The sequence below is a fragment of the Harpegnathos saltator genome, unplaced genomic scaffold (assembly GCF_003227715.2).
Source record: "Harpegnathos saltator strain DR-91 unplaced genomic scaffold, Hsal_v8.6 scaffold426, whole genome shotgun sequence".
In the NCBI taxonomy this organism is placed as follows: domain Eukaryota; kingdom Metazoa; phylum Arthropoda; class Insecta; order Hymenoptera; family Formicidae; genus Harpegnathos; species Harpegnathos saltator.
Window position 1 is genome coordinate 384,683 of NW_020230235.1, and position 12,656 is coordinate 397,338.

The 12,656-nt window shown below is 59.2% G+C and overlaps 1 protein-coding gene across 1 annotated transcript; it reads right to left on the reverse strand.

Annotated features, from left to right (window-relative positions):
• Window positions 1-200: 200 nt before the first annotated feature.
• LOC105186659 (uncharacterized) lies at window positions 201-4,625 on the reverse strand. The gene is made up of 4 exons (XM_011147014.2): window positions 3,890-4,625; window positions 3,413-3,609; window positions 2,569-3,367; window positions 201-379 (listed from the first exon to the last, which is right to left on the reverse strand). The coding sequence occupies exons 1-4, from the start codon at window positions 4,623-4,625 to the stop codon at window positions 201-203; spliced, it is 1,911 nt and encodes a 636-aa protein (XP_011145316.2).
• Window positions 4,626-12,656: the final 8,031 nt, after the last annotated feature.

Genomic DNA, 12,656 nt, shown 5'->3' on the forward strand with positions numbered 1-12,656 from the left:
TCTCCTAGAAACCCCAACCAGCTGCGTCATGTATTCCAGATTAGTTCTGAAAATTTCCTGGAGCCTGGACCTGTATCCACTATCTATTTCCTTATTTCCCCCCATACTTTTATTTGTTCTCGTAGATGAACCACCCATTCCTCGAACCTAGGCTCGGTATATAGGGGTTCATCATCCTCTATATAAATTACTCTCTCCATCTACTCCTCTTCTACCTCCCTAATCGCCTCAGCAATATCCCTCTCCTCTTCCTCATTTTCTGCTTCTCCTCCATCCGAGGAAGACCCAGAGTCCAAGAGATGAGGATATTTCCTCAAAATCTCTTCCTCTGTTGTCTTCTTTCCTGTGCCCTGGGTGGGTGACAACGCCTTCCCAGCCACTGCCGGCAAAGGCGGCCATTCCTCACCATAGCTCCCCTCGGATGTTCCGGCGGAACTTTTCTCCCTCCTCCTCTTCCCCTTCTTCTCTTTTTTGTATATAAATCAGCCATTTCATTTGCAACCCACCACTCCTGACGGCTCGACCGGCCGGGCATGTCCGCACTACAGAAAACTCCGTGGTGTCCCCGAGTTCCCCCGGAAAACCGGTCTATGTCTCGGGCCTGGGGAAGAGGTCATCTCAAGCACTGGACTCCAGACCCCCTACTCCCGCCTCACCTCCATCGCTGGGGGTGAGCCGGTTTCAGGGGTCCCAGGCCTCCGACCTCCTGGGCACCGTCAGGAGCGCCGCCACGCGGGGGCCCCGTGGAAGGAGTTAGGTCACCAGTGTCGCATCCCACCGGGACCGCTCCCCCACGGCAGCCAGCAAAACTCCTCCGCCCAGAGGATGGGTTTAGGGATGATGCGATCCCCATCCCCTGGGCTCTCCCCGGGGGGCCCCGGCCCCGAACTCGGAATACGTCCGAGCGGCTCGGAACCCCCCGCCAACCCGGGTATCATGAGGGTTCCCAAGTCTCACGGTGTGCAGACCTGAGTGTGGCCCGTCCCTTCGGGCTGCCGGTGCACCGGCGTGCAATGCCCTAGGGGACGGTACCTCCCACAGGATGGGATCCTGTCCCTCCGACTGCCGGAACACCAGCGTACAATGTCGGAGGAATGGTGTCCCCATCCTTCTTCCCTAAAAATGGTCGAGGATGACCAGCTAGTCATCCCGCCGTGACTACCCTGGGTGTTCTTAGTCCAGTCCCTCAGTGCAGACCACTCCGGCATGGTAGAACCTGCCAGGGGCCGAAGCCCCCGCCGGCACAGCTCTGCACATCACTGGGGCCGTCAAGCCTCCCCACCACGACAAGGTGGCACCCGTGGGGAGGGGCCGTCTGGAGCCTATCCATCAGGCTCACCGCTCCACCTCCGCGGTCGAAGGATAGCTGCCGGCTACGGTCAATTCCTTGCCCCGACGAGGATGGTGGTGGGTCCTCTAGAAATGGTCCCTCGGAGGCTAGTCCTCCGAGGTCCATGGCCATACTCTCTTCGGGGAGTGAGGAGGAGGCACTTACCTCGCGGACCTCTACCACTTCTTCTTCACCCAGACTTTCTTCTGAAAAATCACCTTCTATCTGTACATTTTTTTTTTACGAGGAGGAAATCCATCATGGATACCCTGAACCTCGGGGGAGGGCCAGGGTTATGCCGGACTCCTACCGGCTAAAACCTCCCCGGGTGGCGCTGCGAAGGGACTTGGATCGGGGCCCCGAAGCCGTATAACTGCAGTCGTCGCCCCGAGTCCGGATGACGATCCATCGTCTTTCCCCGAGGGGTGCCAGGGGAGGGGAGAGGCGAGCCAAGGGCCTCCTCAATCGCCGCTCCTCCAGGGGAGGGGGGAAGCGAGCCGAAGCCCATCCTCAACCACCGCTCCCCCTGCACCCCTCACGCCTCACCTATGTGGTTGGGAAGGGGGAGCCGACCGAATGGCCCGCTCAACCGCCGTTCCCAGCCAGGCGAGGCGCCGCCTAGGTGTTGATGTGCGGCTGCTTGATCCACCTTCTCAACCAGCCGCCCTACGTTTCGTGGGATAACTGGGGCATCGGGAATCCTTGCCCAATGTCCCACCCTCCTGCCCGGCGGTTACGGGGAGAATAATCGAATCCCCTAGCCGCCGGGCACTCCTTGCCTATAAAAGGCGGGGAGGGAGATCTAGCCCCCCACCTCTTCTACACACATCTATTGTGGGTCAAGAGAGGAGAGCGGGGAGATGATCTGACAGCGACGCTGTCATCTCATTCCCTCCTCGCTCTCATCCGATCCCCATTTTGGGGATCGGCGGGTGACCGGGAGTCGGTTGACTGGTTCCCAGTCTTTGTTCTCCTGCCCTGGGTTTGGCAGTGGGCTGACTCACAGTGTCTGCCACCGCCACCCTTCCTAATGCTACTCCTCCCATTCCTTGCTTTGCCCTTCTCGGGGGCATTACTCAGGTGGGGAGGAGGGCCTTCCTAGGGATTGGTGGTGTTTGGGGATGGGGTGGGGAAAGGGGAAGAGGAGGATAATAGCGGGTAGGGTGGGAAGGGGGGAGGAGTAAAGGAGGGGTAGGGGATAGGTGGAAGGGGTAGTGGTGGGGGAAGACCAACTATACCCCGAATAGCCTCCTCTTCAGAGGAGTCAACATCTCCTTCTCTGCTGGGAGAGCGTCTTTCAATTCGGCGGTGTTGCCGCCTCCTCTGTGCTTTCCTCCTTCCCTCCATTAGTCGGCGGTGCTCCTCCGCCTCCTTTTTCTGCGACATCACCTTTTCGCAGAATTTAGTGATTGTGTCCCACTTCCTCTCGCTCTCCAGCATCTTAGTGATGACACTGGGGAGCGAGAGGTCGGGACCCAGCTCCCTGACCACGAGCTGAGCCGCCCATGTCGGGCAGGCCTCTAGGGTGTGTTGCCCGGAGTCGTGGTCATTTCCGCAATGATGGCACTGCGTCGTGCGTTCCTTACCGATTCGACACAGGTACTCACCAAAGCAACCGTGCCCGATGAGCACCTGTGTCGTCCTGAATGTCAGGGTTCCTGACTCCCTGCCCGCCCATTCGGCCAGGCAGGGCTGGACGGCCTCGACGCTCCTTCTCCCATACCTGCTGTTTATTATACGCCTATTCCAGCGCTGGAGAAGGAGCTGCCGACTCTGGTGCTTCGCGCGCCTGAGCGCCCCGGCGAGCGAATCGCCAGCCCTTAAATTCCTCTGGAGCTCCTTTTTCTTCCTGTACATGTTTCTGTACATCAACGCAAGGAGCTTCAGAGGGGGCATGCCCGCCAGGGCCGTCGCCGCCACGTGGGACACCGTACGGTACGCCCTAATGACCCTATTCGCCACCGTCCTCTGTGCTCTGCGCATTACCGCGCAGAACGGATGACTGGCCGCCCGGGCCTCCGCCCAGATGGGCGCACCCTACATAGCAAACGAATTGATAATCCCAGCGTGGAGACGACGCGCCTTCATGTCCGGCCCCCCGATATTGGGCATTAATTTGCCCAAGTTGGCTGATATAACCTTTAATCGGGGAGCCAGGCGGCTGAAGTGCTCTTTGAAGCACCAGGTGCCGTCCAGAATGAGGCCCAGGTATCTCATTTGGGCCTCGACAGGAACCCTGACCCTGCCGATCCGTAGGTGGGCCTGAGGTGGCTTCATACCTTTTGAGTGGAAAAAGATGGCCTCGATCTTATTCTCCGCCACCGTCAGACCCACCTCACGGATGGCACGCACGACGCAGTGCATTGCGAAGTTCGCCGTATGGATTGCATCCCCCCAGTCTCTCCCCCGGCCAGTATCAAGATATCATCCCCATAGCAGATGATACTGCAACCGGGGGGAGGGCTACCCGGAGGACTTTGTGGTATCCGAGGTTCCACAGAAGTGGGCCCAACACAGACACTTGTGGAACCCCGCAGCTCATCCCCCTCTCGCATTTACCGCCATCGGCGCTCGTCCAAGTGAGGCGTCGACCCCGGAAGTAGTCCCCGATGACGGCCACGAGGTACCGTGGGAAACGAAAGTGCTCCATCATCTCTCTCACCACGCTACCCCAAGGCAGGGTGTTAAAGGCATCATTGGCTATGTCTATAGATATTGCCACTGCCACCCTGCCCTCTCTCACTATGGCCTCCGAGAGGGTTCTGAGATGCGAAATCGCATCTATTGTGGATCTACCTTCTCGGAAGCCGTATTGGCCATCATCGAGGCTCGGACCTACCTGGGCCATATGCTCCGTGAGACGGGCAGCTATGATCCTCTCAAAGACCTTGCCCGCCTCGTCTAGGAGACACATGGGGCGGTACGCGTAGGGGGTGCCCTCCGGCTTGCCCTCTTTACGGAGGAGGACCACGTTGGCCCTCCCCCAGACGGGGGGGAATTTGCCTTCCTCGAGGGCGATCGAAAATAATTCGGCCAGACTACCCGTGATGACCCCAGAGGCAAGGGTGAGTACGCGGCCGGGTATGCCATCAGGTCCTGGAGCCTTACGTCTCTTAATCTTCCTGATGGCCCTGACCACCTCCTCCTCAGTGACCCCCGGAACCTCCCTCTGTTGATCCAGAGGGGGAACGACATAGGGACCGATGGGAGGTTTCCATCTTTCAAGGCAAAAAAGTGTCCCCATGATTCGCTCCAGGAATCGGGGTCTAGCGTCTCCGTCAGTGGGGGCGTCCATGGTCTCAACTTTTGCATAGCGATTTTGTACGGACACCCCCACAGGTCCACGTCCAACGATCTGAGGAGGGTGTCCCACCCTTGACCTTTGGCCGCCCCATGGCTTTGCGCAGTGCACGCGCGGCCACGCAAAACTCAATACGGGCGGCCTTGGTCTCCTCGGGGGTTTTCCTGCCATCACGGGCTCTTCTTAAGACCCGCCTGAGGTGGACCGACTTTTGCCTTAATTCGGCGATTTCGTCGGTCCACCACCAGGAGATCTTTTGGGGCAGGACCTCATCTTTGGCATGGCCTGATCGCACGCATGCGCGATCAGGCCCATTATCTCTGCTATTGCCGAGTCGAGCTCCCGCCCCTCCTTCCACCGTGGCCAGGTGGACGCCTCCAGGATGAGGTCCAAGACCTGTTTAATTAGCTAAGGGTCCATCTTGCTGGTCGTGGGTCTTTATTCAGCCGGGCCGCGGTAATCCATTGGGGATGACGGAGAGCTCCATCTCGATTATAAGGTGGCCCGAAAGGGATTCAAGCTCTTCCGCCACCCTCCAGGCCTGCACCCTTCCACGGGCCGCAGGGGTTGCCCAAGTAAGATCTATGACCGATTCCCCTCGCGACCCAACGAAGGTAGACTTCGTTCTCTCGTTTATTATGCGCAGGCCCAAGTCCGCGGCCCATTCCTCGACTTCCTCCCCCCGCCTGTCATCATCCCGGGGTAAACCCCAGAGTGGAGACTTGGCGTTAGAGTCCCCGGCGATGATGACAGGTCCCGGGAGGTACTGCCTGACAGCCCTCCCGATATCTTGGAGCCAGGCCCTGTAACTCGCAAGGTCCAGGCTCTTTGTTGGGGGGAGGTAGACCCCGACTACAACCAGGGCCCCTTAACCTGGCCATTACATACCCTCTCCCTTTATCCAATTAGGCCGCGGGAGGGGAGTGATTGCCTGTTCTCCACGTGATAGCGACGGAGCCCGTATTGTCCCCGAACCATCGCGGGTAGTTCTTTGGAACATAATAGGGCTCCGCCGCTATCCCCAATCCTGCACCGCACTCTAACATGGTATGTTCAAAAAGCGGCATAGCCTGGCGAGCGCGGTGCAGGTTGGCCTGGAGGAGTCTAGTCGCCATTTTGCGTGTCGACTACGACTTTGTCGTTCGGCTCCTCCAGCCCATCACTCTCCTTCTCATCTCTTGCACGAGCTCTTTTTCTCCCCTCCTCTCTACGTCCATTTCCTCCCCTCCCCGTGCGTTAGAGGGGGTCTTTGGACAGGGAGGAAGGGAAGAGAGCAGTCTCCTTCTCGCTCCTTTTTCTGCAGAGGTCAAGGGCATAGCAGTAGTTTTTTCAGCCGATGTTGCCATTGTTGTTACTGCTGCTGCTTTAACTGGCTTCTTGTCATCCAGCATCCCCTTTCCCTTACCTTTCCTTTTCTTGGGGGCATTGCAAGCGAGTCCTCCCATGCGGTGATCGGCAGCCTTACCTCCATCCGCACATATCTAACACCAGGCTCGGGATTCACAATTCCTGACCAGGTGTCCTTCCTTTCCGCATCTGTAGCAGTTTCTGCTTCTATCTGTTGCGTTTTGACATCTAGTCTGGACGTGACCCCTCTCCATACAGCAGAAACACTGAAGGGATCTAGCATCCAATATCTCTACCCTAACTTGGGTCCAACCCACAGCCAGTGTCCCCCTTTCTGCCGCCTTTTTTGCAGCTAGTAGGGGACACTGGACCCAAATTGATCTGTATCCGTTTGGCGATGTCCTTATCCTACCCGCTTTCACGCTGTCGATTTCACATCCACCTACGTTGGTTATCTCTTCGGCCACCTCTTCTTCCGTGGTGGATGGTTCGAGGCCACGGAGCCTAAGTTCCGCAGGATTCAGGTACCGCAGCGATAGCAATTATCGCTGCGCTCGACGGCGCTCTTGCACCGCTCGCGCACATGGCCTTGCTCCAAACATCGGTAGCAAAGCGCCGTGCGAGCGGGCAGCGCCGTCATCCCGGCTCGGGTCCAGCCCACCTGGACCAGCTCCGCGGCAGCGACCTTGGCGACCGCCGCCAACGGGCACCGCACCACAGCCGTGGCCGTCCCGCGCTGGGAGAGTCGTGACTTGCCTCCGGAAATCTCCGCCGGCGGGCATCCCTTAGCGAGGGCCACGGCGGCTACCACCTCCTCGACCCCGACCGTCGCGTCCAGAGCGGTGAGCCGCAGCACTGCGTCTTCACGGCCTCTGGACGCGATAGTCAAGGCCCTTCTTCGCCGCCAGCTTACCGAGCTCCTCGGCAAACCGGTCGGCGGAGGCCCCTGCGTTGAGGCCAGACACCTCGATCAGCAGGATCCCGGTAAGGGCCGTGCGGATCCTAAAGGTACCGGGTATGCCCACGTCCGCCGGCTTGATCCGGCACCTGGCCTCAACCATGAACTCCTTATAGGCGTCCTTTGGGCAGGTGATGGTGATGGCTGCCGATTTTGGTGGCCTCGGTATCACCGCCGCAGCAGCTGGTCCCCTCTTTGGACCGGCTACCGGCTGAGGAGGGGCTGTTCCCATACTCTTCTTCTCCTTCTTCTTCCTCTCCCTCTTCTTCTCCTTCCTCCCTACTATCTTGCTCCACCTCACTGACCCTGGAACATTTGAGACTTGGGGGGAGATCACCTGGGTTGCCTTTAGGGTCCCGGGTTCTTGGCCTGCTGGTCTGCCATTCTTCTCTTTTCCCCCTCTGGCTCTCCCGCTGCCAGGGTTCGCTCCTGCATCCCCTCGTTCCCGTCGGAGCCCCTTCCCTCCTGTTGGTTTGGACTAGGCTCTGTTCGCGACTTGGGAGCGGACCGCCGCGACTTGGGAAGGGACCGCCTTCCCCTCCTCCCGGTCCGATGTTGGGACCGCCCGCTCCTGAGCCTCAGTCGTCCTCCTCTGCTGCTTTTCCCTCTCCTTTGCCTTCAGTCTCTTCCTTCTTTCTCTCCTCTCCTGAGCAGCAGACCTCTCCTTGTACATCTTTCTCCCCTTCACCCCATCTCCAGCCGGGTTGGCAATCGCCTTACCGGTCGGGGAGGCCGGGGCAGTGGGATGAACGGGGGTCGGACTCGCCACCTCCCTTCCTGAGATCCTAGATCCCTTATCTTCCATGACCTCACCCTTCCTATCGATGAAGTAATTGATCCATCGAGTGCAGGTCTCTACCGCCTCCTTCTGCCCCGGGTTCCCATTAGGAAGGCCAAATCATCCTCGAGTTCCTTCTGGACCCCCTTGATCGAAGGTTTTAGGGCAGGAGGGATGCATCCTCCGGCAGATTATCTTCAAAAGACGGAATCCCGCCCGCGGGGTCCCACCCACCTCCTTAGAAGAGTTCGAGGAGCTGTCAATGACGGTCCTCTTCTGGAGCCTCTTCCTTTTGGGCCTCGATAGTCCTGGATGCGGGAGCTTCCTTCCCTCCGCCGTCGATTCTCCGCCGCTTTTCGCGGCCTCCGCGTACATCGCAACTATCTGTGGCGCTGGTGCTGGGCCCGTCGCTATGCTTCTGGCCCTCACCTCTTCCTCGAGGCTCCGGATTTTGACCCTGAGGGCTCTCGCCTCCTCGCGGAGCTCCTCCGCCTCCTTATTGGACGCAGAGACGGCCTCCTCCTCTCTGTCCTGCGCCGCAAACCTCGCTATCAAAGTCGTGATGGTGGCCTCGGAGGTGGCCATGGCGCGATTTAGGAGCGACACGAAGGTCCCCTTCAAGGTCCTGGACCTCCGTGCCACCAACCTGACCGAGCCGAGAGCGTGGCCCACCTCCGAGGCCAACTCCACCGTTTTGGCGGATACCTCTGTCGAGAAGGTCCACAACCTCCGCCTCGAGGCGAGCTTCCTCCTCCCCTCTCTTCCTTATGGCTTCCGCCTCCCTCTTTTGCCTGATGTTCACATACAGGCCATGCGTGGGTTTTCTCCTCCGCGGGTCTCCATCCGGGAGATCCAATTTCGGGGGAGACTCCTTCGCTCTCTTTTTAGCCGCGGAGTCTGAGCCCAGGTTCATCCTTCCTCCTTCCTTCTTACCCGTCGCCGTCGAGCCAGTACCGCTCCCTCCGCCATCGCTAGCCTTGCTAGTGGTGGCCTTGTTCACCGCGGTCACCTGGCCGACGGTCGCCTGGCTGCTGGCTGCCTTGCCTTCGGTGGCTGTCGTTCCTGCGGGGATGAACCTCCCGGTCCTCGGGTCCCTGTTCACCCGGACCTTCGATCTCTGGGAAAGGACCACGTCTTCCACGATCACTGATTTCCCAGTGGCTTTCCTACTCGCGATCGCGTCCGCGTTATCCCCCATTGCTCGGGTGACCCCCCTCTTGCTACTGAGGGGGCCCGGCTTATCAAGCTCAAGCGTCGGGGCTGGGTCTGGTGCTGCCCCCTAAGCCACCTCCTGTCCCTCGTTGGGCAGAGGCTCCTCTTCTCCCCGGGAGCCTGCCTCACCCCCCCCCGCGGTGGAGGGGGTGCTTCTCGTCAATCGACGGGGGTTTTTCTCCCTCGTGGGGTGGCCGCTCATTCTTAATCCGTGAGCTCACCAGGCGAGTCCCACGGTAGGGACCGTCCTTCCGGCCGATGTTAGCCGGGGTTCTCACTCCCACGTTGCGCGGCTGCTCTTTCTTCGACTGAGGGCCCGCCTTACTCATTTCCCGGTGGGAACGGTCTCTCTGACGCCTACACTCAGACGAGGACCCTAGATAATCTGGGTCCTTGTCGGAAAGCGGGTCGTAGTAATCACTACTCCTGCTTCTGCTCCGATTCCTGCCCTTATCGGAGCATATATTGGAGGTTGGCCTGTCGTCAGTTGACGACGTGCCAGAGGACCATGCCCCTGCCACGACGCTTCGCGATCACGAATTCAACACAGGGGCCCGCGGTCAACCCCTGTGCCTGTCCGTCGCTGAATAACCACGCAGGGGGGCCGGGACACTACCCCCATCCATGCGCCGGTTCTCAGGTCCGAATCCTGAGACGTTTGAAGTCGTGGTCGTCATTTAAATATCCATCAAGGCGTCGGATTGTTACGAGCCCGACCCACTCTGGTTTGAATTCGGGATTTACCTTCCCCTAGACTGGCTGCCCTCACCAGGCTAACGAGCCCGCTTTGCTCGCGCTATAGGGACATTTGGATAACACGAGTGTCATCCTCCAGTCCCTGGGTAAAACCTGGAGGCAGCTGCCCATCCAGGAGTATTATGGACGCTCTTAATCTGGCCCCGCCGTACAGACCACTCCGGCATGGTAGGACTTGCCAGGGGCCGAAGCCCCCGCCGGCACAGCTCTGTACATCATCGGGACACGCAGGCTCCCCCACCACGTCAAGATGGCGTCTACGGGGGAGAAAGAAGGGGATCCTTTTTTGGTCCCCATCCCCACCCGATGACCAGTAATCTGGCACAATCAACGGCCATCCCTTCCCAGTAGGCCCCGACGCTCGCTAGCATTTTCCTAACGGATCAGGTCGCCCGCTTCCCGCGGGTTCCCCGTTACCGATTATCTCCAGCTGCCGGGCTCCAGAATACTCCCACTCGGATGGACAACCCCTGGGTGTGTGCTCCAGGCTTCTTGGACTCCGGGTGTTGCACTGAAGATTGCCTGGGGGGTGGACCGCGTCCATCCCGCACGCAACCCATGCACCATCCCGATACTCCCATCGGCGTTCCAGACAGACTGCTTCTAAATGCGGTATCGTGTGACAGTATATACCACCTACTGGACCGTCCAAGGCGCAGGGTCAGGCAAAGCCCTCCAGCTGCGGGAGTCTTCCAGTCCAGCGATGGCGCATCCGGGAGGCTCCATCACCGCCGCCGCAACCACGCCACCCCCCCCCCTTTCAGCCAGCCTTCCAGGCCACAGTCCCGGCAGGCAACGGTCTAGATGGCCCTTCCGGCCGGTATCTAGGGCGGGTCACTGAGACACCGACTCCCAACGGTAGCATGCCTCCACGACCCATAATCCTATCCACAGATGTCCGGTCCCTCTGTGAGGGTGAAACTGGGACACCGATGAGTACATCCCCCAAGTTTCCTCATGAAATGCTCACCCGGCACCCAGAGAAACCCTTCTTCAGAGACGACCTAAGCTGGTTCATTCGACGCAAATATCCTCTCCGGCACTGGAGCAAGGACAGCCCCAGCTGCCACAGCCCCATTCCTTCGAGGATCAGCGCCGTCGCCAGCCCTCTCCGGAACCCCTCCCCTCACACATACATTTATTCTGGATGGCAACGCCATCCTACACCCTCGTGGTGCTCGCACTGTCCCCCGAGAGCACTCCTGCCCCCACCGTCGAGCGAACCCCCCGGATGTCGCAGGACCTCGGCCTGACGGATCAATGGGTACACTACAGCGCCCGCCCACCGTTGTCAACTATCTTCCGCCCTCCGACATCCGAAGGTCCCCCCAGCCACCAAAAGCATTGACCTAACGGATCAGGGGATGTACGACAGCGCTCTCCTCCCCCGACTATCCGCCGCCCCCAGAAACCAGAAGGTGTCCGATTCGACGACGAGATCAGGACCCACGGGGTCCGTAGCGCGCTCCACCGGGTGTTGCCTCTCAGCCACTGCCATGTGAAGGAATTAAACCACACGAGAACCGCTGAGAGGACTCCATTCATCCATACCATGGTCTGCTGCCTCACTAGGCTAACAAGTCCGACCCCGCAGGTTTTTACTTTGGGTTTCCTCCCCTCGTTTGTATGCCTGGCACTGCCAGACTAACAGGTCCGATCACCCGGGTTTTTCCATTAGGTTTTCCTTCCCCTCGTTCGGGTGTCTGGTATCACCAAACTTACGAGCCCGATCGCCCGTGTTTCATATTGGAGTTCTTCCTCCCCTTCACTTTGGTCACTTGCCTACGAAATCAAACTCTCGAGCCCTTGCCCGGGTTTGATATCGGGGTTTCCTCTCCGGAATAGATTGCCGTGAGGCTGACGAGCCCACTAACCCGAGTTTTTCCAGTGGGTGTCCTTCCCGTCATCGGATTTTCTGGCAACCTCCCAGACTAACGAGCCCGATGCCCGGGTTTTGTATTGGGGTTCTTCCTCCCCTTCACATAGGTTGCTTGTCCACGAAGTCAAGCTCTCGAGCCCTCGCCCGGGTTTGATAACGGAGTTTCCAATCTCCGGAATAGGTTGCTCAAGGCTGACGAGCCCACTTGCCCGGGTTTTTACAGTGGGTTTTCGATCGGGTTGTCTGGCAACCTCCCAGACTAACGGGTTCGATACCCGTGTTTTTATAATGGGCTTTCCGTCCCATCGTTGGGTGCCTGGAAAATAGGCTAACGGACCCCATCGTCACGGGTTTTATTATGGGTTTCTTTCCCTTTGTTCGGATGCCTCCCTAAGGCGAGATTGACGAGCCCGAACGCCCGCGCTGAAAGGTCCTTCATGCCGCTCGAGAGCAGCACTCCAGTCCCTTAATGCTTCGAGAGGCAGCTGCCCATCTCGGAGCATGTATTAGTCGCTCTTAGTAGCCACTCTCCTCGGTTCACCCTCGAACTTGGAATCCTAAGATTCCAAGTCGAGTCCACCCCCTTGGATTATTGTGGCCATCAAGCTTCTGCACCACGACAAGGTGGCGAATCAAAAGGGCATCGCAGAATGGTCGGAACATCCCGGGAGTGCCCGACGTAAGGTGATCGCGTTACCCTAAAGCCGTACTTCGGGCGGCGTGATCAGTGGCCGCTGGCCGCCGTGGGGAAGGGGTCGTCGGTAGAATGTGATACCGTTGACTTACCTCCTTCCACGTGGCCCCCCGCGTGGCAGCGCCCCCACGGTGCCCAGGTATTCGGAGGCCTTGGACCCCCGAAAGCGGTCCGGCTCCCAGCAATGGGAGTCGGGGCGTGTGTAGGGGACGGGAGTCCAACGCCGGGGAGGGATATGCCCCGGCCCGAGACATATGCCGATTCCCTGGGGGAACCCGGAGACCTTCTGGCGAGGTGGGGTTTTGCCCGGTCGGCGGAGCCGTGAGGAGTGATGAGTTCTATACCCAGTTATGAGTATACAACATAAAGACAAAGAGTATGAGGAGGAGGGCGAGGAACGC